Source organism: Lepisosteus platostomus, chromosome 10 (assembly GCF_059453375.1).
Source record: "Lepisosteus platostomus isolate fLepPlt1 chromosome 10, fLepPlt1.hap1, whole genome shotgun sequence".
Taxonomy (NCBI): domain Eukaryota; kingdom Metazoa; phylum Chordata; class Actinopteri; order Semionotiformes; family Lepisosteidae; genus Lepisosteus; species Lepisosteus platostomus.
Genome location: NC_142620.1, coordinates 11,794,812 through 11,819,164, shown reverse-complemented (window position 1 = coordinate 11,819,164; position 24,353 = coordinate 11,794,812). Strand labels below are relative to the sequence as shown.

The window sequence follows — 24,353 nt, the reverse complement described above, 5'->3', positions numbered from 1 at the left end:
GGGCGTTACCATGACGTCTGCACAAGGCCAGTGTTATCAGGCAACAATGGATCTGCCATCCTTACTCTTGCCAGTCTGATCTGCAGGATGGCGGAGATTATTGTGTCTGTGCAACATTAGAGAGCCTTCATTTGCAGTTCTCCCCTTGTCTTCTGCCTCTCCTGTATGTGTGGAATTAAAATAACAAGCAGAGCTGTGTGTGTAGAAGTGGGATTGAAAGAGCAACGAGCTGGCTGACGGGGCTGTGCTGTGCCTTGCTGAAGCTCTTCAATCCTTTTGAGTGGATGAGCAATTCAGTGCATTAATGGGACTGGGCTGGCATGGTCACATGGTCCCAGGGCTGCCTCTCCTCTCACTGCTGCTTTGCCTGCCTGAACACAGCCTGCTCCGCCAAGCTGGAGTACTGCAGGCCGGTATTACCATATTCCACCGTGCTGGAGATTTGGGAGAAACGTGCAGTATGCATCCTCTCCATTCACTGATAGCCTGAACCTGAGCCTTCTGCAGTTGTTTTTATTAGCTTTCTCATTTCCAAAGGATTGCTTTATTTTCTTAAGAAGCTGACAGACCATGTATTCATTCGATGAATTTGGGTAAGAATATTGCTTTTTCTCGATGTGGAAAAATGATCTCTTTTTTTGCAGTGTTTTACCGTGTTGTATGTGCAATGCAGTGCTGCAATGTCTGTAAAAGACAAACCTAACTGCATAGATAGTGGTGTGTGTAGAGTAGAGCTTTATTGTTTTTATTCTCTTTCTGTTCGTGCATTATTATGTTTTCCTTTTGCCTTTTTTTTCTGCAGCTGCAGACAGACGGCCCAGTTTGCATGTTTTTGGTGAGCATTTTTGCAGGCTTTTCATCAAAGGCTAGCAGAGTTCAAATATCAGCCAGCAAAGACATCTGCAGAGCACTCTGCTCACTGTAGCTTTTTTTTCTCATAAAGGAATTGTGTGATTAGCTGTGTACACTTGGCTGTGACAGCAGGTTAATAACTGTCAAGATAAATGACTGTATAGGCTTCTGTTGCTTATTTAAATAGTGACAAATAAATTAAATGTCATACATGCATATATTCTAAGCATGGTTATGGCCAGAAATAATCAAAGGCTTTAAATGGACCATATTTTGTAAGATGCAATGAAAATGGAAACAACACTTCACTTAACAATAATCTGTGGCTTTGTGAATTGATATGAATAAAGGAGGGAAGGCTTGAGCTTTGTATGTTTTTGAATCCTGATGTTTAGGTTAATGTAATGGTGTTTAAATTGCTGCGGGCTCATCCTGTGTAATCCCTAATCTAAACTGGGATAGTCCTGTAGCAGAATTCCAGATATATTGTTTTATTTAAAATGTAGAAATTTTAAACCTGGCCGTAGGTGGCATTCTGGATGGGGGGGAAACCTGAGAGTTGCAAGCACTCCTGGTTTAGATCTGTGATGTGATGTCTCTCAGCAGAACATGCCATCACTCGTTTCATTCAAACTCATATCAGCCTGCGATTTTTTACTCCCAGACCCAACCCCTCCCCCTTCTCCCCCCGCCCCAAGAACCGCATGAAGCAGCAAGGGAGTGACTGATAGATGATTTAGATGACATTATTGGCTGTCTCGGATGTTTCTTTTTCTCCAGCTCTCAAGGGCTTCTAGTCCCTGACCTTGGAAAGCGTCTCTAAACCTGTGGAGAGATCAGCTTAGAGACAGCTGTCTGCAGCCTTTACTCTCTCTGTCTTCCCCAATCTCTCTCTCTCTCTCCTCCTTCTCCTTCGCCCTTTTCTTGCACCAAGCTGTGTGTGAGCAGGTTGGTCAGGCAGAGCTGCACCTGAAAGAGAGAGCGGGAGTGTGGTGGGCAGTAGCCTGCTTTTGTACTGTTACCACCCTGACATTGGGCTTCAATGGAAATACCCCATTCATAAATGGAAGTGTGTCCCTTTAAGGATTAGGATGAGATCCACAATGAAGCGGAATCCTGCTGTACAGCGCTGTGGATCGCAGTGGGGGAAGGGCTGTTGCCATGTGTCTCTACCCTTCTCCTCTGCTGGCTGTGCTCTGGCTCTTATTAACACCTGGACCATGTCTCTTCTTCGAAAGACACTCTGAAGATTAAATTATCTTTTCAGGTTTTTTTTCTGCAGCTCCTCTGTTCATATTCCACAGAGAAATAGCAATAAAATCGAAGGAATTCAGACAGAATAAGTGTGTAGTAAGAAACATGCGGCTTCTGTGCACTGCACCTATAAGTAAGATGGTAAAATTAGAGCTTTCAACTGATTTATTTGTACTGTACCAAGGCGTTATAGGTATTTGCTGTTTAAATATACTTATACTTAAATAAACTTGACTTGAACTTGAATATATAGCTTTTTAATAATTTTCAGTTCTGATGACACCTGATCTCAGTGTACCTGGCATTATCAAAATACATTATTTACATTACGTTTAAAAAAGTATTTCAAGTACTCATAGGCTTATGAAGGTTTTCCTTTTATTTTTTATCCTCATTCATTATGCGAGAATGTGAGTTTGCCTACAGTGTGTAATGAGCAGCTTGGTTTTTTTCCCAGCTGTGCTTTTCTGGTTGTTTTTTATTAATAGAATATTTAAAAGGACATGTTTTTTGGAGGGAGAGAAAAGGGGAAAGTATATACAAGTAAATGTTCCTTCTTAATTCAGGAATTCCAGGAGTGAAAGGGTTAGAAACCTCATGTGTTAATGTGCAATGAATCAGGCCCAATATTTCCTCTTCGAAACAGATGTCTGCTTCAGGCACACAGCACAGTGACAGACTCGCTAATAGAGAAGCTAGAATGCCGTCAGTGAATCCAATTTCAAGATTTGCTTTAGAGGGCTATGGTGGATTACTTTCCTTTTGAGAATTATCACTCCAGCTTTTAGAGTTCCATTTGTTTTTGCTACTTAAGTGGCTTCTAGCATTAGAAGATGAAACAAAATGTACTGTAAGAGGCACACCCAAACAGTAGTCAGAAGTTCAATGGAACAGAAACCCTTCAGCGCTGTTTAAAACTCTTTAACTCAGAGGGACTCGAATGTTCAAAACCAGCCTCTAGCAATGGCACAGATTTCAACATTTTCTCCAAGCCTGATTAAACCTGGGTGATGCACTTGCTCAGATAATTTTGGTTGCACTGACTTCATCTAAAATGCCCTGCCACATTCAGTTTAATCCCCCATTTGCATTGTGAAATAAGAGATGACCACAAAATTATGATTTTCTTCTAAAATTGTTTGTTCTTGTTAATGCAGATGGCAAAATTTAGTCTGTGTTCCCACCTGACCTGACTTCCACAGAAGTAAATGTTTGCGATAAGGACCTCAATCGAGCCTGAAAGAGGAAAAATAAACTAAATGACTGCATGGCTCCACCCAGCTAAACCCCTACCTTTTGCAAAAGCGTTTTGTGTATATCACAATAAAGATGACGAAAAGAAACGGACTAGAACATGCATCTCATTGCTGTTGGATCTCCACAACATGCTTTTTAATTACCTGATCTTGAGGACACAGAGGAGGGCTCGTACCTGGTGGTGTGACGCTGTGACTTGTGTCCTGTCTTGGGCAGCCAAGTGATGATATGGCTACCAGCTTCCCCCAGAGCTTTTTTCTCACAGAGTTGTGTTATCTGGGACTGGGAGGAGGAAAAGATTATACAGAATACAGGAAAAAGGTGATCTCTGGTTGCTGCATGGCTTTAGATGCATTGCATTCTCCAGCTTTGTTGTGTATTACAACAACTAGTTCTTATTTGGCTTTGAGATAGGCATAGATTGATTTCATTTGATGTTTAAGAATGAGTTGCTCTTTTCTCAGACATCAGCCATCCAGGCTAATAAAAAAAAAGATTGATTTGTCTTTTGTCCCTTTTAGACAGTTATTTTTTCCATTCTTAGTTCATAATCCTCATAGGAATTTTGGAAATAGGTTAGTGTGTCTTCAGTGTAGATGTGGACATGTAACGTAGAGATGCTGAAAAGCTCTATTTTGCACTGTCATGGTTAAAGACCAAGACTGGGCACTGGGTGTTCTTTTCTTAGTGAAAGGACTGTAACAGAGAGAGAAGTGACGTTAATTAAAACTATTTTGTGATATGTTACCTCAAAATTAATTTTCTGTCCAGCAATGTGACAGGTTTTACATTTCCAAGCTTTACTGTGTACTGTATCTGGATCACTTCTCGTCACTGGTTAGCAAAGCAAGTACATTGAGTTTCAAAGAAAGGCAGGATTACTGTAGCTAAAAAAACACACAGTTCCACAGACATCTTTGTAGTCCGATCTATTTTTTTTTCCAAAATTCAAAACAGGAAAATCTATTTTTAAAGTGTTTACCCTTACAGTATAAATCCTTTCATGTCTTACTAGATTTCCTGCTGTGCAAAATCTTCTACTTTTAAAACTGGATTGATTTATAGTGGTTTGAAGATGGCAGTATGCCTACTGTCTCTCAGTTTGCAGCTATACATGTTGTCACCTACTGTACACCACTTCACCTACCTTTGGATTATGCTACCTTTGGACTTTGGACTATGCTGTTCTTATAAACTAACAAAGCTGTGTAGCAAAGACAACCTAAACCGAAGAGATGTACAAAACTATAAAACGCAACTGGGATCACATTGGCTAGTTTCACTATTACTGTAATGTCATGGATAGCAGATTTCACTAAACAGTGTGATTAGAGAATATTTATAATCCATTTTGGTAATCAGTGTTTTGTGCAGTGTAGGGTATATTACAACATAATATCACAGAAAAGCATTTCTTAAGTATTTTTATAAGTTTTTCTGGCACTGTGTTAAATTGAAATTTGGCATATATTTATTAGGGAATGTGGAAGAAAGTGTTTATCTTCTTACTGTTGCTTATTATTTAGATTGTGAAAAGAAATTGTTGGAGTCAAAGCCAGAAGAGTTTTTCATGTTCTGCTGCTATTCTAGGGAAGAGAGTGAGATTGTGATAGGAGGAAAGAGGGGGAAATGAGATTTAATTTCACAGTAATCCATGAAATTTACCAAAGGCACTTTGAGCTTGATGATGTAAATTCAAAAACTAAACATATCTCAGGAAATGATTTTCAAGAGCTTTTCAACTGGAATGATACATTATCTTGGTGCTCAATTAAATTTTGATTGGTTTGCATTCCTTTCAGGTTTTGCTAGTTATTGGTAATAAATGCATTTAAATACACTTTAATTCCAACATGAACAAAATAACTGTCTGGTCTTTTTTAGTGAATTTGGCTGACTTGCCTGCTTCTCCAAATGTACAGTTCTGTTTACAAATTCTGGCTGCAATGGAAAGACTGTTAGAAGATTATTGCATTTGGCTGCATAGTTTAGAGACACTGAACACTGGCATTGAATAAATATTACTGTTAGGGCATGATGTGTATATCTTTGGTACTTGGCTGTCCCATTGACAATGTTCCTTTTCCTGCATCTCCAGTTTCCAGTTCCTTTTAACTGCATCTCTCTGCTGCTGTATTCTGGAAATGTTGTAATAGAATGATGTAAAAATCATATCTTAGTGAATGTTAGACCTCTGATTCTTCTTTGGGGTCATTGCACTCGTGACTATGACACATTTAGAGATGAGATACCTGGCTGAATAATAAAAATAGGAAAGAAAATATTTATATCTTTAGAGATGTAAGAAAAGTAATGTGTCTTTTTTAGTATGTTAAATCAATTTTCTTCACAATATTTCATTGATTTCTTCAGATTGTGAACAGCTCAACAGACATACCATGAGACCTCTAGGTAAATAACTCTGCTCTTTCTCTTTCTGTGCATTTGTGGTGCTGATTACTGAAATGGAGAGATAGAGATTTGAAAGTAGGGTAGTAAGGTAGATCAATGTAAAATAGTACCAAATATAAGTGTGTGTAATATTTGTGGGATCAATCTTTCAGACATTTCCATGTCTTACTTGCTTACTTATACTGTAGGTGTTATTCTGGAGTTACTACCTTGCTATCTCTACCAACAACCCCAGAAACTGCAGCACCACATTTGTATTATGCCTGAATGCATTACACACTACTTTACTACACTCTAGTAAAAAAGGTTTCAACCCAAATAGCATAGTTTCCCTAAACCACCATACATTTACTTTGTGAGGATGATGGAAGATGAACCTTGGTGTTTATATTAAAGCGGATAACAAATGAGTAAGCTACAAATTAGGCACAGACTCAGGCAGTGCAGTCAATAACAAGGTTATCAGCACAGAGAAGGAGAGAGAGAGATGCTGGAGGTGTGCAGAGAGAGATGTTTCGTCTGCATGAGTCATTTTGCTAGGGAGGGAGAGCGAGGGGAATGGCAATGCGGAAAGCATTCCATCAGGAGTGCTTTTGCAAAGAATTCTAGAATTCTGCTCAGCTGCACGGAGCTCTCTCAGAGTGCCTGTGGCTGTGATCTGACATTAAAGAAATAACAGGATAAAAGTGGGAATATGCTATACAGTGCACAATATTTCAGCTTGCACACAAGCCTTTATACTACTTTGTGAAACAGGGTGTACAGAACAGGACATTTACTGTCTGTAGAGATTAAAGTTAATAGTGTGAAGGAAACTGTTGTTATTATTATTATTATATATTTACTTTAGTTGTGGGTATAACATTATTTTAATAATACATTATTATTACATAATTATCTAACTTAAGTACAGTACACAAACAAATTCTATTAGCATTCTAATTTTCTGCAGAGAAGTGTCTATTTCACTATAGTAACAGGATTAAGGTGTGTTCACAAGCGTGGTGTTATTTTGCCATGTATTTTTATGCCGTAACATTTTCTCAGAGAAAATGGCGTAACATTTTTTTGCAGAATAGTGATTGTGTGTAAATGTGCAAGAAAGATGTTCTTGCTACTGTTTCCAGTAGTCCAGCTTGACCTCCCACTTGTTTTATCAGCCAAAGCACCTGTCTGGATTGTAGGCTTGACCCAGTCGTGCAGATATTATGATATTTTATTAGCTCACTCTGACCAAGACTGACCATTGCCAGGATAGATTTGTATGAGTCAGTCAAGATATCCTCAACTGTGAGCTTTTAAAGGTGCTGATGAGAGCTGTATCTGTCCTTCCTCTGATCATCTTTAATTGGTGCACTGGGCTCACAGAGTCCACTACATTAAGAAATACTAATTACAAATTTGTATGAAACAACAACAATATGATGCAATAAAACAATGTACCTGATTTTCCTATCACCTTATTAGCTTAGAAGTATTGCTTTACCATCAACTTTATCTCATGTCACAACTACATCTGGCAAATTGAGGAACAGGTGTACCTATTTTATCACAGTAAGGAGTCTTAGCATCTCAGATTAAATAAATCTCTCGCATGTTCACAAATATAAAAGATAAACTCAAATAGTTTATTTTGTAATTCAGAAAAAACAGTGGAGACTGTATTGTGTTGCAGACAGTGCCGGCTATAAGCTGCGTAAAAAGGTCAGCCAGCAATGCAATGCAGACAATTGAAAAGATCACCATTTGTAATGGCAACTACTTTGTTAGTAGATGACTGTGGGGGTCACTCAGTAGACAGAATAGAAGAGCCTGAATGAAAGAAACAGTCTGCATTGCAATACTGCTTATGATACAGAAAATGACCTGTCATGATCACTCGTCTACATCCATGAAATATTGTCCTCCAAATGTATTGTTTGTAAATTTTCTTCTATTGTGGAAAAGACATAACAGCTGAGCACTAAATGGGCGCTGGGGTGAGCGATATCCCATTAGGGACTAGCCTTCTATCGCTGAGAAACAGGCATCTAGATCCCAAAGGGCAAGTAAAACTTTGAATGATGGGCTTGGTCATGCCCATTTTTAATGTATCCTGAGAAAATAGACTTTTACAAAAACAAATGTACTTTTATCCATTTCACAGTTGTTCTTTTTTACCTGAAATCAAAAGACAGTGGTTTTGTTGTATACCTTCTAATGATTACAGTGTATTACTTCAGCTGCTCCTGAATTCTCTTCAATGTCTTGTTTCTGCCTCACTAAAAATAATCTTCAGGTACTGTGCACTATTACTGTTTTCCAATGTCGTGACAAATCTGCAGACAAATGTCTTTATACATGTTGGGTACACTTGACATGATAAGACTATTCTAGTTTCAGGCTTCAGTGTGGGCTTCTTGCTCTGTGGGCTCATTTGGCTCTGCTGCACTGGTTCATGATTTTTCTTTTCAGTAGTTAGAGAAAAACAGTCTCTTTAATGATTATTCATTTAGAGTAACTCATATTGCCTTTGTTGCCACAACAACTTGCATGTTGTGGACTTCATTGTAAAGCCAAACACTTTCCTAGAGGCTACCATTGTTCTCTGCAATTTGTACTCTCTACAATGGCTTCCTGTTGATAGGTGGAAATAGTTGACATTCTGTCATTTAGGTTCCTAAAATTACACAGGCAGATTAGATTAAAATTACATGCTTTTTATGAAAATGTACCCAGTACATGTTTATTTGTGTAGTGTAGTTGTAACGAAAGCATTCTTTCAGGACCCTATGCAGACAACACAATCTGGGGAAGAATGAGGAAAACACGGGGGGAAAAGCATGCAAGGGGGCTGGAAGGAAAAGAGGGGGCATGTCCATGGTGCACTGTTCTGGGGGTTGAGTCCAAGGCAAACAGTTCAAAGAGTGTCCATAGGGAAATCCTTGACGAGGCAAATGTCCAGAGCCGGGTGGTCCATCCAAGACGAACAAAATAAAGTTAAAAGCCGGAGCGGAATCCGGCGAGGGGTTGTAGACCGACATGACAAAGTTAAAAACTGGAGCAGGATCCGGCGAAGTGTCATGGGTAAAAAGGGGGACGGGACCACGCACTCCAGGTCCTGGACTCGGCTGGTACTGGAAACCAATGCAGAGAGTGAGCGGCTGGCTTAAGTAGGGAGACAGGAACCGGGAGCAGGTGCACAAAATCAACTCAAATGTGAAAGAGCCGGAGCGGCCTTAAGGGGGAGGGACTACAATCGTGACAGTAGTGTGCTATGGCCATGGTTTAATAATGAGAATAATGATAGAGCTGAGAAGGGGGGGGGGGGGGGGATTCTAATACCATGTAAATAAGGTTGACTACACCAACATCTGCATAGCTTGAAGGCAGGTATTTATGCCAGTTTCGGGAAGAGATGCCCTTATCACAGCTGCAGTCATCCATAAGCATTGCATGTGACATGAACACAGCTTACAATAACCAGCACCATACCTCCCTGTCCTATGGTGTACTGCTTAATCTTTTCCTGCTGCATAGTCTTCGTTTCATATAGCTAGGGAGTGATAATAGAACAAGTGTTCACTGACTGGATTCCTGGATTCCTGTTGATTACTAACTCAGCTGGCACCTTATAACAAAAGCAGTTTATATTTATAAAAAGTACTTCCATTTTATGCACACCATCACTTTAGGCATGTTATTCAGTGACAGCAGACATTCAAATTCACAGGAGCTTAAGATTCAAATCTATTATTTTGCTTGATCCAGTCTTTAGTGTAAAACTGGCAGGGGTAGTTGTTATTTAGCCTATTGTTAGTTTCAGGAAATGGATCTCTGTGGGGATCCCTGGCCTAGTTCAGGCAGGAGGTAGCAGAGGAGAGATGGTGCTTTATCTGGGGTCATTCTGGTAGTAAGGTACAGTAGATAAAAGGCAAAGCATACCCTTGTTTTAATTTGAAAAGAAAGACTGTCTGTATATACAGTTGATCTAACATTGCTGCAGTGCCTTGAGTTTCAATGGCTTGCTTTGTTGTTCCAGAAATAACAAGGTCTGTGATAACCATTTTTTCAGAATACACAGTTAATATGGCACCACAAATAAATGGTCCCCACATGAACTGTTTGTGCTCAGAGGAAGTATTCTTCCTATAAAATTTTAAGAACTTTAAATAAGTGGCAAAAATAGACCATTATGACCAGCGGGTACTGAATAGGTTTACAAACTATTAGAAGTACAAGGGCGGTACTTATTATGTAGGAAGTGAAGAGTTAACTAGAGAATTATATATAAAAATATAACTTTTGAAATGCCTAGGGAATGATTTAAGATTTTCACTTTCATTTCCTGAAACCTCATTGTTATTTGAGGTTAACAGTTCCTCCTCTCAGGAAATTTGTCATGAGAAGATGTGTATGTATGCAAATACATGTTTCTGTAAGAAAGAAATACAAGAACATTTCACAGCAATTTCAAATGCTGTACACACTGGCCCCAAAATTAATCCTTTTCACTCCCTCTTTTTTCATCTCTGCCTTTTGATTCTTAGGTGTTAAACTGTGCTGAACTACATTTTCGGTGCCTTCTTTCGGTTCAAGCTTTTGTGACTGTATTAGAAAGCTGTACAGTGTGTTTTACTATTTATGTATTTGGTAGAAATTCCTGTAGAAACCATTTTTATGTATTTAAATTTCCATCATATTTATGAACTGTTCATTCCAGCCCTTGTTAACTTTCTAACTGGAGACCAGTCTTTCTAGTAATAATGTGTTGTGAAATTTGTAAGTGAAATCCCAAAGGAGTGTTGATTCTCTAGTTTATGAAGAGAGATTAGTTTTCCCGTTGTAGCATATTCCAGATGTGCATTTTTGATGCACTTGAAGCATTGACTGCCTGTCACTTTGTTTGTACTACCTGATCCACCCCAGAAGAAACATCTGCCTGAGAGGGATAGACAGCAAACCAGTTTAAAAATTCCCATCAGTTTCTTATGATATGTTTGTCTTGCAATTCTGTTTTCACTGTTTGGAGATTATGGCCTTTCAGGAGAGTTAAATCCTGGTTAATTTGGGTTTTAAACCGGAACAAGTTAATGATCTCCTTCAAAGCCTTCTGTAATCCCACATCTGAGACATCTTGTGTCAGATGGAGTGCTCTTTAACATGAAGTAATTTACTTTGCTGAAAGTGGGTGCAGAGGGTCTGGGGGTGAAAAAAAGACTCACAGTATAATCCACTGTCATATCTTCCTGCAGTCCTTTCAGTAGTTGATTTATATCTTGGCTTCTTTGCAACATTTAGAAATTTCTGTTTTTAATTGGACTTTTCATTCTAGAAATACCTGTGGTTATTGTAAGAGCTGCTCTGTTTACCAAACATTTTTTAAATCATGTCTTTTTTTAGGATGCTTTTTTATTTCATAAATCAAATCAACAGAGCCGAGAAGCCCAATGCTTTCGCCTTGGCAAATCTCCGAATGTACAGACGAAATTGAATCAGATTAGCTAAAAATATGAAGGAATTCAGCCATCACAAAAAAATGATTTAGTCTGATAATATAGTTTTATAATCTATAAACTAGCCAATGAAGACATCTTTATATCTCTTTCATGGTACCACTTTCCAGTCTCCACTGTGACCACTATGAGGATTGATTAATGAACTTAGGTGACAGATCACATCCTATCAGTAATTCCTTATTGAACTCTACATTTTGCAGTGTGTTTGCTTTTTTCATCTTCGTGTTGATATGAACAAATGCCTTTCCTCTTATATCTTTAGAGGTCTTAGATATTGTCTTGGATCTTGTCCTTGACATAGAACAAAAATAAGCCTTGAAATGGAAAAGAAGCTCTATTGCCTCACCCTGGGATTTCATTGTATAAGAAATCATGTTCCAGGTGCCTAGAGGCAAAGATCTGTATTAGTTATACTGTATATACGTTAATGAGCTTGAGGTCATTCCTTGTATTCTCCGGGAAATAACGTAATAAGTAGTGCTTTATGCTTGTCATGGTGGCAAGAACGTTTGCCTTTGTTCTGCTTAAGGCAACATCTGTCAGTCATGAATAAAATTGTTTTTTTCTTATCCAGGAACTGTTAATTGTATAGGTAAGTAACATGCAAGTTACTCGCTTAAAGACTGAAACCCCTGTGCTGATTTCATGTTGCACATTGTTTGAAGTTCTGCTCTTTGACTTATATTTTATAAGCACACTAATCATATTCTAATGATATTTGTTTTCTTCAAGACAGCTCTGACACTGGTTAACGGTTTTCTATGTCTGACCAGGCATGGATAACTTGTACATTTAAAGTGATTTGATAAACTAACTAATTGTTTTTTTTCTCTATCAAACAACTCCAATTTTTGTGATACAGTTAGCTTCAGTCGCCTTCTTTAGTGCAATGCAGAGAGACATATTTGTTGTCTTTTATCATATCCTTTTTCATTAAAACAGAGATGATTATTATCTTAACACTCATTTTCTGGCTGTAACGTGCAAGTATTTTTAATGCATCATGGCTATGGTTTTAGCAGTTTTGAAGGTGAGGAAAATATTGTAATTTTTTCAGTTACTGTATACCATATAAACAACTATAACTATATAAACCTGCTATATGATTTAAACATATACAAAAAAAGAGGTGGAATTGTATTGCTTCTGGAGCAGAACTGGGTGGTCTGGTTTACAGAAGCATAAAAAGTAAAATCGCAAGTCCTCTTTTTAACTACTAGAGCGTACTTTACAGTTCCTGGAATCTCCCATCGTGCTCCCTGTGTTTGGCCTAGCTGTAATGATGAGAATATGTTGTATTTATGAAGATTTACTTTTGGTGAATTTGTGTAACTTAATGAAAACAATGCAAATTTACTAGGATTACAGTATGTAAGCGACTTGGTGATTTGCAACACTGATAGAATATCATTTAGAATATCATATAGTCTCAAGTTCTGCCAAATTGCTCTCTTATTAAAATATATAGTAAATCTTATTTCATCATGTAACAAGCCACTGCCGAATAAATGAGTTGAAACTGGGTTGTGTTTTCTGTGAAACAGTCTCATGCATTACCTTTGACTTTGGACAGAAGAGTCGGCCTGTGTTGTATTTCTTTTGGCTATCCTGTAGCACAGTAGCACTGTGTGCCAAGACATTTCTCAATGTTCTAGCCAAATAGCAATGTGTGAACAGATATACAATAGAAGGTGATTGAGAAGCTGCCTGTTGTGAATGGCCCATTACTGTAAGTACAATTATTTAATGTACAAACCCTGAGCTACACATAAACCTAGGCTATTTGATGGTATTCTCTCTATCTGTTATGTGCAAAATTCTTATTTGAATTTTATAAGACTAATTGAGACAACAGATCTTTAAATGGTTTGCGCTGTTTCTCAAGCTCTACGTTTCTACGTCAACACACTATCTAAATAAAATTATTAGCAAACATTCATTTATATTTGTTCTGTATGTTTAATTTTTTGCTGTATACATTATCATAAAACAGCTGCATCATGAGTTTTGCAATGTGTGGAGCACACATCCTTAGTCTTCATGCAAAAGCTATGAGGTATTCCATCAAAGTTTGTAACAGATAGACACATTTTTTCTGAAAGCTTTAAATGCAGTATCACACTTTTTATTGTGGGAACATTGGTCTCTTGAGAGGGTGATGGGAATTGTATAGAGATGGAAATGCTTTGTATGGAGGAAAGACATGGTGTTTTTATTTACCAAGTTTAGAATTACTAGGGCCACTTTTACAAAAATGTCCTTCTCCCATTCTGAAAATGTGTCACACAGTGGTGGGTTATTGAGTTTTCTTATGATGGTAGAGAGGGTCTTAGTTGTTCTAGTCTAACTTTTTCTTCACACACATACACATGCAATATTTTTAATTTAGCATTTGTAATTCAAATATGCCTTTTAATACAAATGTCAAGTAGAAAGACAGACCTTTTAAACCTCTGCTACTCATTGCATCACAAAGGCTTATTCACTTTTTTTCAGCATTTTTTCCTAGGCCAAGTGGATATTCCACTCCAGTTGTCATGCCAACAGATTGGCATTACCTAGCGTCGCTTATTCACTGAAGTGAGACTTACACTCTTCAGAAGTGCAGTCACTTCCAGGTCTATGAGCATAAGACACAGGAGCAGTTTGCAGTGCAAGGCACAGGAGCAGCCTGATGCCATGTTGGATATCCACTTAGAAGCACTAGTTTTCTACAAAGCTCCCAGATTATTAAAACAGCCTCTGCTCGGTAGTTTTATGTCTTCAGTTCTGCTCACTGGGCAGTTTTAATCTTTGTTCCTTAAGATACAATGTTTAACTCATCAAAAGTTTTACCAGTGGTATAAATAGGTTGTGAGGACTTCTGTATTTCCTGTCTTGGCTAGGATTTTGAAACCCCATCCTCCTGTTTATAAGACGGACACTGTGCTTCTGGTAAAGAGGAAGTTCCCCATTATTTTGATATTTTCAAGAAATGGCTGGATTGGATCCTCGGATCAATTTAGCTGCTAGCCTGCCAGATGCCTTCTTCTCATTTGTAACTATTCTTAGTCTCATTGTTAGCTTGCTTGGACACTTTTTACATAGGAAATATTGCTCCATATAGTGTTCTGCTGTGTTGCCAGCAGTATTTTCTGCTGTGCAAATTTATTTTAATTCAGCGGAAATGGTGCCATATTATTCATATCTAGCATCAGGTTTTGCAATATCAGCTTTTGGTGTTTTGGCTGCTATTTCAGTAGTCCAGCATGCCTCAGCTGGGATTTAAATTTCTCCAGTTGTCCCTCTCACAACTTGTTCATTCCAGCCATTGTGTCCACATCTCTTAACAGGTGAAGCTTCTGTGAGAGACAGTCTAGACTGAAAGTACCAGGCTCTTATACAGCCTGGCTCTAATTTGATTAGCCTCTTCAGATAAGAGGAAGCTAGAGGGTTATTATTGACTGCTCATTTTGTTGTTGAGAGTATTCATGTCTCAACAGAAACATTTTGAAAAATGTCAAATCATGATCTTGAACTGCATTTCCATTGCCTTTGGCTTAGGTGGCCCGAGAACTATTTATATCTAAAGCAAATATTAATGAACTTTAGCAAGTTAAGTTCTCTCTTAGCCGTAGTGTCTGAACGAAGCAAATTGTTACTTGCAAGCCTAACAATTTTACAAGTGTTGGACTCAGAACTTAAGGTTTTCACCTGTTCTGACTGCCTGGTTTTCTTATTGATTTTAATATCAGTTGTTATTCAGAATGCTATAATCCAAGTTCCCTGAATAGTTATAAATTAGAATTGTAAAGAACATGCAAAGAAGTTTAGTAATATTTCTAATACTGCACACAATCTCTTAAAGTCATGAACTGTAAATTCTGCTCTGCAGCAATTCAGACTGTTTTTCCAGCTGGTAAAATTCATGGACTGCATCTTTGGAAAGGGCAGAGACATGTTAAGTGAGACTAAAAGGAGATATTCCCCGTGGCTGGCTCATTTGACTCTTGCACTCAGGCTCCAAGTGTAAAGATGAACGCACTCACTTTCATCTTATGCATGAGGGTTATAACAATAATCTTTTCCTGTTCCAGAGAAAGGACACAGTTATGAATCTTGCTGCCACGTCTCAAAGAACTAAGTCCTTATAATTTAATTCATTTTTGTATTTTTTGCATGGTTTTTGATTTACTTTGGAGCATCTGAGTTTGTCTCTCCTTGGAAGGCAGCAGCATGGCTGCCACTATACTGCTGTTTTTTTATTCAAACTTTTTCAGTACCGTTCTGCCACTTGTCCCTATCAAGGCTCAGGCCTGCCTGTCTGTGTGCCTCCTCATCTGCTGTGGTGCAGGTGTCTGTGCCTTTTGTAATGTGGGACCTTGTTAATGTGCAGCTGCTATCTGCAGCCTGGAGTCTCCTGGACTGTTGCGGGAGTCTGTGTAGTTGGGTTCGCTGTGTAGCTTCAGTTCTCAGTGTCTGGTAGAGGATAATCCTTCTTTTTTGATTCCCTGTGCTTCTTCCTGGACTTTAAATTTATGGTTCCTCCAAATGTTTTTCCTAGATATCAACACAATGTTAAGAGTTGAGTTTGTTTTTGTGTCTGTTGCCATGTGTTGCTGCTGTATTTGTCTTCCACTTGCAGACCTGCCTTCACAAATTCCTGTTTCGACTGTGGTTTGTGCTGCTGTTGTGGACATTACTGAGGTGTCGTTGAGTCAGAACATTTCAGAGGTTTCCTGCTTTCATCTTCATTTGGCTTCTCATTGCACTGAAGAACCTAAAAAGGGTACAATGGTTTTTTATAAGTAACCTCCTGAAAAATGGCTGACTCAGATGTTTTTTTGGAAAGCGCATTGTTTGTGAGGCTTTAGGGAACAAAGTTTCCTATTTTCTTTGGCTGTAGTCATGGCTCTCAGCAGTTCTCTTTTCCAACTGCAAATAAGTAGCAAAGATCACCAAGAAAGATAGAGTGCTGGAGAAACAAGCACTTGTAAAAGATTAGTACGTTCAGTCATGAACAGTGCTAGTTTCAAAGTCAACTGCAGCTAAAAAAAACTGTCTTGATGTGTTTGTGACTTTTGCCATATTCTTAGGTTGCACAAATCCAATTTCAATCAGTGAGTAATAAATCTCCACTTTGCTGTTAAATAATTCAGATTCCTTATCAAATGTTACATTATCTGGCCATGGTTTGTTTGCAAAATCACAGACAAAAAATACAGATATTTACAAATGTTTACAATAAAAGTACCTGGGCCCAAGCTTTTACAGAACCAATAAATTCTCAGTTACAAAGATATCCCAATATCTGACACACACAGAAAATTAGTAACAGAAAGGAATAGTAAATCTTAAATAATAAAATGTCCCTTAAACAAGGTACTGACTTCAATATGTTTAGCTGTTTTGTACACTCAAGAAATTCCATTTAAAGGAAAAACTAACAGCAAATGCAACTTAAGGTTCATGCAATTTGTTACTGTATCTCAGAAACCCGTCAGTTCTCAGTCTTGTCATTACTGTGTCAGAAGGTAGAGAGACGACATGGGCTATTTTTTTTGCTCATCACACCTTAGCTTAGCATAGAAGTGTAGCATTGAATAGTGGGTAAGTCTGGGATCATGACCTTGTTGCAGACATTATATGGTGGATAATCCCAGCAGTGGACTAGTGTCTCATCCCGGGAGGTTCAGGGGACAGTCACTTGAGATCTCTGCTTAACAGCATGGAAACTAGGATAAGCTTTGGCCCAAAGAGCTGTTGTCACTTGGATACTGAAATATTTACATACCCCACATCTTATGTAAAATAACTGGAAAATCCAGTATATTGTTATAATGAAAAACAAAGGCAACATGCAGGTAAAAGTTTGTAAGCTAACATCTTAACTTACAAAAAAGATACCCCTTTTCAGAAAAAGTTTGTAATTACATCTTTTCAATGATTTTATTCTTTAAGAAAGACTGAATTATATCCACTAAAGAATTATATCCACTGTTCACATTTTTGTTAATATATTTTAGTAAAAATCTATTGTTTTAGACTATATACAGCAGATTATATATACTTCAGAGCAGTCTTTAGCAGTACAATCTTGTTTTGTGATGAACGTCAGTAGCAGGTACCATTAATTTTAACACTTTCCGTTATTCACAGTTTTGTTAGAAAATTGACATTTCTGAAGGTTTACCATTGTGAATTTCCATAAATAAATAGAGTGTTTACATTATTTACAATACTCTGTATACAGTAGTTCATCATCTTTATATCACAATGTTATTGTTTTTTATGCTTTACTGTTTTACTATGTTATACCAAAATAATTTTTGGAAAGAAAATGACTTCTTATTTTCCGTTTCCTACTACATTGTCATTCAGAATATCTGTACCATCCCTTCACCGCATTGCTGAACTGAACTGTCAGCCACAGAACTGTGTGATCTTGAGACGTTTTGCTTTCACCACTATTTTTCTGTTGTCCTACAGAAAGAGATAGCAACAGTCAGAGGAGGTTGACCAAAGCAAATAGTGTAGCTGTTAACTTTGCAGCAGAGTCTTCAGTGTCATGTTGTGTTGGCCAGCTTCCCAGTGATACTTAACAAAAAAAATGTTACATTTATTGCAATGCACTTTTGACCACAGGTCTTTAGTTTTCTGAGGTTCATGCCAAAGTTATTTTCCATAGTTTATCTCACAATGAAGGAAATCATGAATGCAAACTCTTATTAGGGAAAAAATACTCCTGGCGAAACAACACAAGGCAACCATCGGCTGAAGGCAGTTTTTGCAGTAAGGTGTTTGTTGTTGTTGTAGCCTGTTAAACAGTTGAACTGTTGGCCTGATCAGGTGGGCCCCATTGTAAAGCGGATGATGAGTGGAGAAACTGCTACAGTGTTTACTGCAATGATTCACAAGCGTGGTGCTGGCCAGCAGCAGAGAACAAAAACCTCTGGTTGTCTTTAGACCCTCTTCCCATTACTGATCACTAACCCTAACCCATCCATTTTCTGACCGCTAATGTCAGATCAGGGTCGCAGGGGAAGCCAGAGCCTATTCCATTATACAAGGGGCACAAGGCAGGTTACCATGGACAGGACACAAAAACAGACGAGCCCACACTCACACCAGAGCCAATTTTCCCAGAAGTCAATTGACTTACCAGCATGTCTTTAGACTGTGGGAAGTTACTGGAGCACCCAGAGGAAACCAACACAAACACATGGAAAACCATACAAACATCAGGCAGGTCATCATCAGACACCCCAGGCCCAGAATTAAACCCAGAGCACCACTGAACTGGGCATATCTTTTTACATTTTGGAATTGACTAGTTCTTAATGCAGCACATCACGAACATATTTCTTAATACACTGAATTACTGGATATACTGGAGATCTGTAAGTACTGTAGCTGGTTTGCTATGGAATGTTATGGCAGTGGATAGCTAGTTTTCCAAGAATTTATATAAAGAACGGCTGATGAATTTGTATGAGCCTACAGTGGTGGAGATTGCCTCAAGTGTTCCTCTGTCTTTTTGAAGATAAAAAGTGGGTCCCTTCTTTACCCAAAGGTTGTGGGAGTCTGGAACAAGCTTAAGAGCTATGTTGTTGAAACAAATACACTGGCTGCTTTCAAGAAATGGTTGGATAAGATCTCCAGATGAATTAGTTACTTCCTACCAAATAAGCCAGATGGCCCAAATGGCTTCCTCTTCTTTGTAACCGTCCCTTTGCTTTATGTTTTAATGTCCTTGGGTTTAATATTTCATTATCATTTCAGAAGTAAGAGAAGATACCTGATATCACAAAGTGAGGGTCTCTGTGATTTTTGAAATACACAGTTTTAACAACATTTTATTATACAGATTTTGCTTTTATCACTACAGTGATAAAAGTTTAATTATTTCATATTAATATATTATTTTTTAAAAATCACTTGATAATATGATTCACAAATCAAGCTTGTAATATACTGCATTTTTTAGTAATCTGCCATCTTTTGGTCATGACAGTGTCCCCCTGTCATTTTACTTGGAGGTAGTTGTGGTGTACTGAATTAACCTTTACCAGCTTGAAGGCTTTTTTTAATTGCAGCTTAATGTTCTGCAGCAGAACCAAATACAAATGGTTCAGGAGGCAGATGAAGCTGCCATATTTCACCATTCTCTGATTTAATGTAACTCCATGTCGCCAGTGAGCACGTAGGTCTCCAAACACTTCTATACGTCATTGACTCAAATACAGTAGTATGACTGGTGGACCTCTGAAAGCTCCTGCTCAGAGAAGGATTTTGAAGATGAACCAGTCTGGAACGAGTCTCTCCCAGACCATTTATGGCCATCCTGGTAGACTTTAGTCAAGCCAGCTGATTCAGCTCCACAGGAGTCCTATCTTGCACACTTTCAGCAGAGGAGGGAAAAAAAAACAAAATAAAATACAGGAGCTGCAGTAACAGCAGGCCAACATGAGTCAGACTCCATCCTTTGATTTCCCTAGAGCAGGATCAGAAAGAATAAGGAAATCAAAGCTGTTCATCAGTGTATGATACTTCCATTAGGCTTGTTGGCAACAGTTTCACAAGTAAGAACATTGTTTCTTTTTTATCAGTATAACAAGTACAATTAACTGAAAATCAACAATTGACTTAATTTGATGTAGAAAATTGTTTTATTATTATTATGAAATAGGGTCTCAGTTTTGAAAGCATTTGCAAAAAAAACAGAAATGATTTGAAATAAAAGTGTCTGATCAGGTGTAGATTATGCCGGTTCAGGGACGCCAAATATGTATTGTTAGTGGCTCTCTGAAGGCACCAGTTCTGTAGGGTTTGGGCATTTACTGAGACAATTATTAATTGTAGCAGTAAATCACAAAGTTGATTCTTTTGGTGGCTTTAGAATCCAACCATGCGACATAACTCAAACAACGCGCACACACAGGTACTAATACACGAGGATACATTTATTAATACATAAAATATGCATATAAACCTAACAGATCTTATCGAGAGGGTTATCAGAATACAAAAGATATATATTCAATCAGTTACAAAGAGTTACACATATCAAGAGGACATACGTTCAGTATATCATTCATTAAGACCGTTTCGTAAAGTGAACTTGGTTACAACTTCTACATTAGATACTCAAACAAGTACATAACTCTTAGGAATTAAATTGATATCAACTGGTTGGGATAACAATTGAATTCTCGAGCTGTAATGCATTGAAGTTGAATACTCATCCAATCTCTGGGGATTCAGATCTCCTGCGGGCACAAAGAAACAGTTGCAGGCTGTTGCTGTCCAATCCGCGCTCTCTGGCTCCATGCCAGGCTGTGATGTGCGGCTTGCGACGGTGCGCTGCTGATGCTCACTGTTGGCTTTAACTAGCAAAGTTTGTGCACAGGAGAAAAGATGACTGTGGGTCCCAGCAAGTCAGGAAGAGGACCAGTTCGTTTATGATGAAGAGCTAGTTCTGAATAGTGATTCAGCTGTCCACAGTTCCGACCTGTTCACGAGGCCTGCTGCTGGTTACTCTCTGGCAACCTCAACTCTAGACTCTTAGAACAAAGGAAAGTTCTGGCACTCGGACACACTGGCCGTTCCGTGGTTGTCCGGGCTGAGTCTCAGGATGGTCAGGAGGCGTGCTGCGAGAATGTCCTGCCCTTGGGATTCTCCTTTGAATTCCCTTTAGAATTGTTGAATCTGAATCTGAATCTGAATCTCCCAGGCTCTCTGTGTTGCCTGTTTTTACCTGGAGGAACTTCAGCTCATTGATTGGCTGAAAGTTCCATGGGCATCAGAGTCCCACGTGGGTTACTCGGCCCCACCAGTCCCTGATTGGTTGATCAAGGTGAGATATGAGTCACTTAGTCCTGACACTTAGGAATGCAATCCAGATGTCCAACTCGCACTCCCTAGACAGATAGGCGCCAATGGGTGACCATTGATCATGATAGCCAGGCTTAGCTAAGTGCATCCCCCTTTGGGAGCTGTCCTTGGACCTTAAATCACCTTGCATGAATGGTTTCTCTGTGGCTGCACCACAGAGATGAACAGAGAAATGAGGCCTAATTTGGGAAAGCTCAGAAACACTTAATTCTGCATTATTATTAAGCCTCACCGCTACATATCCCCCCTTTTTGAAGACCACGAGGTCCCGAGGCATTGTTGCCTTCAAAACAAAACAGAGTTAAGTGATGTCCCTTGCCATTAGAACATTAACCTTAAATGTCCACATTACTCCTCGAGAATTCATACTGGAACCAGCATTGGATACAAACAGGATGAATAACATCTGGAGTATGTATAAACATGGTAGGAGACATTATCTAAGTCTAGGAATTACACATCAGGAAGTTCACTGTCAATATCTGATACCTCTGTAGTAGATATTTGGGAAGAAGTAACTTCCTTTCTTTTGGCATGCTACCTTTGACTCATTCATGCTACCCAGAGTACATCTTGATGTGAGACTACATCATTCAGAGTACACTGTCAGTCATGATCCAGCTACCTGGCAGTAGTGTTACAATAACAACAGTTCCTGTTCCCAGCCCCCCGATAAACCACAACACCTGTGTTGGGTATCTGCTAGGGTGATTTGGAGGTTTGTTCCATTAAAGCAAACTAACTACCTGTACCTCTTCAGGGCTTACTGTTTCTTGGATTTCTATCCAATTGAATACTGTGGCACCTGAAGGCATCTTAGACCTCAAGTTTGGTCTTATGTTGTCTGGTTCCAGACCGTACAGTGTTAAGTTACCATGCTGTACTATGGCCTCCTCGGGAAAACTATTGGTTAGGTAGCTGCATTGTGGTAGCTGTATCATGCCCGTCACAAGTCATAGTGTCAGTTAAATGTGGTGTGCTGACCAGCCATTTACTTCCCACCTGCTCTTCATGGGGTTCATTAACCTCCCTCTGCTCGTCAGTAGCTTTACCCCCTTCATTGGTGAATCGTTTAGACACAGCCAATGGATAGCTTTGGTAGCCATACCCATCTCAAGATTTGGAACCGAATTCAATCTTGGATTGCCTTCTGGGTGAGCTATGAGCGATGGGGTTAATGTCACATGCTCCTCTACTGAGAAGAGTGGAATCAAGTGGGTTGGGATTTGTGCCGTGGTTAGACTGGCTACAGTGGCACTAAACTCCCTTAACAGGTCTTGTGTCAACATTCTGGCCTGTTGCACACAAGCATAAACCCACTGTATAACACCGGCAATCATGTCCACTGGTTGGGGAATAAGGTTTAACCCTGTTGCATAGGAAGTTGCCTTTAGGGTTTTCCCTAAGCTTTCCAACTTTTGCTGCTGTTGATACAGTCTGTCACTACCCTCTGGCATCTCTGACACCTGCCTTCTTGGGGCAGTCAGGGTGAGAGTGCCAGTAGCACACAAACCTACCAGAAATAGCAAATGCACAACAGTGGTGGCAGCAATCAGTCCTCCCAAAAGTCTTTTCGGGTGGCTGATCCCAGTCATCTCCTTCTGAGTGACTGTTGCCTTTCTAAGCTGGCGCAGCATGTACATGGTGTCTTTCTCAGTATGCCCTGTGGCATCTTGGGCACCAACATCCTGGAAATCTGGGGAGATCTGACGCAGCGGCTGATGCTGCTCCTCCTTTTCCAGGGCATCTGCTTTTTCGATTTGTTCATGCCTGTGCTCTAGGAACCCTGCAGGGGGCGGTGCAGCGGTTGAGCATGCCTGACCCTCGGCTGAGTGGTCATCTGGAGCACCTGAGTGATCTGGGATTGTTATCCCATTCTCACTGTTCAGGTCCACCCTGCACACTTCCTGATTGAGGAATCCCTCTATCGGCATGTTTACAATCGTTTGCTGGGGGTAGGTGTAGGACACCTGCTCGCTCCCCCCTTCCCTCGCTAGGGGTTCAGGGAGCTGCCCCAGCACTGGGATAGCTAGTTCACTGTCTTTGAACTTACTATCACTCACCAGGCCCATGTCAGTGCAGGCGGGGATTCTGATACCCCTCTTTGCGATGTCCTGCACTGGCAGGCAGGTGACTTGACCATCCAGCTCCAGTCTGGCTGAACCACTGTTGGTCAGACTCAGACTGACAGACTGAGCTGGTGGCTGTAAGAAAACCGGCTCGGCTTTCATTCCCTGTCCCTTCTGGGGGACTGGGTGTGTTGGAAACCCTGCTGTTGAGGCAGGAACAATCAGGTCAGTCTCACTCACTACCTGGTAGTTATGAGAAATAATGTTACCTGACTGCAGGTTCCCTGGGTCAAAGCAGAGGGAATCGGCATCTGGGATCAGGTGTGTCCACAGCGCAGTAGTCTCAGCGTCCAGCTGGACCTCCTGTCTAACCTGTGAATGTTGCACCAGGGGCACCTGGCGGTGGCCCTGTGACAGCTGCTCAAGCAGATCCTCACTAATAGAGGACCTCTCAGGGCTAAGGGTGAGGGCTACATCACCAACCTGCTCTCCTGCCATCTGGATCCTTTCCACCACTGCGGAGTGGTGGTCCTGACCCCTCTTGGGTGCCAGGGTGCACAGGGAAAGCTCCTTTTCATCGCCAGGTGGGGAGATCTGCTCCTCTTTAGGGATGTAAAAGGTGTGTGCTTTACCTGGTGGATCAGGCGGCTGCTTGGAGCACCGCTCCTGTGGCAGGGAGGCTGTTGAGACCTCGGCCGGGACACGACTTCCCTGTATATTCGGGGAACAAGAAAATATTTTTATTTCTTGTCCAGAGGGAACAGAAGGAATCTCCGCATGGGCTTCTGTGTTCGGTGGGCACTGTGTGAGCACAGTGTGCCTCTTGGCCCCCCTTTCCTTCTGTACAGAAGACTTAGGAGCCTTGACCTGTTTCCACACTTTGCCTTTCTGGTGATCCACCAAAGGTTCCTCTCTGAGTCGCATGCCCTTTTCTTTTTCTACCCGTTTGAGCTTGCCGTGTGACATCAAACACCTTTCAACCTCAGTGTCAATCAGTGTCTCACTGGGTAAGACATCTCCCATGGCAGCCTTGAGGTAAAAGCTTCCTGCTTTTCCTCTCTGTTTTACTGCCTGCTCTGTGACTTCAGGGGTGGAGTCAGCACTCGCTTGGGAGTGGCTGACCTTATCCAGGCAGGAA

The 24,353-nt window shown here is 39.9% G+C and overlaps 1 protein-coding gene across 15 annotated transcripts in view; it reads left to right on the top strand.

The window, feature by feature from the left end:
- The window catches only part of evla (Enah/Vasp-like a), an 88,980-nt gene that overhangs the window by 14,784 nt on the left and 49,843 nt on the right, over positions 1 to 24,353 (top strand). For 3 of the 15 annotated variants that reach the window (XM_088648179.1, XM_088648168.1, XM_088648161.1), the window contains exons 1-2: positions 86 to 593; positions 803 to 835. The exons of 2 other annotated variants lie outside the window; for them this stretch is intronic. In XM_088648179.1, coding sequence (XP_088504305.1) covers positions 571 to 593; positions 803 to 835 — 56 coding nt within the window. In that variant the 5' untranslated portion in view covers positions 86 to 570. Of the gene's footprint in view, positions 1 to 83; positions 594 to 802; positions 836 to 24,353 lie in introns of those variants that run through there. 10 more of the 15 variants (XM_088648169.1, XM_088648164.1, XM_088648178.1 and 7 more) reach the window with 8 other exon arrangements.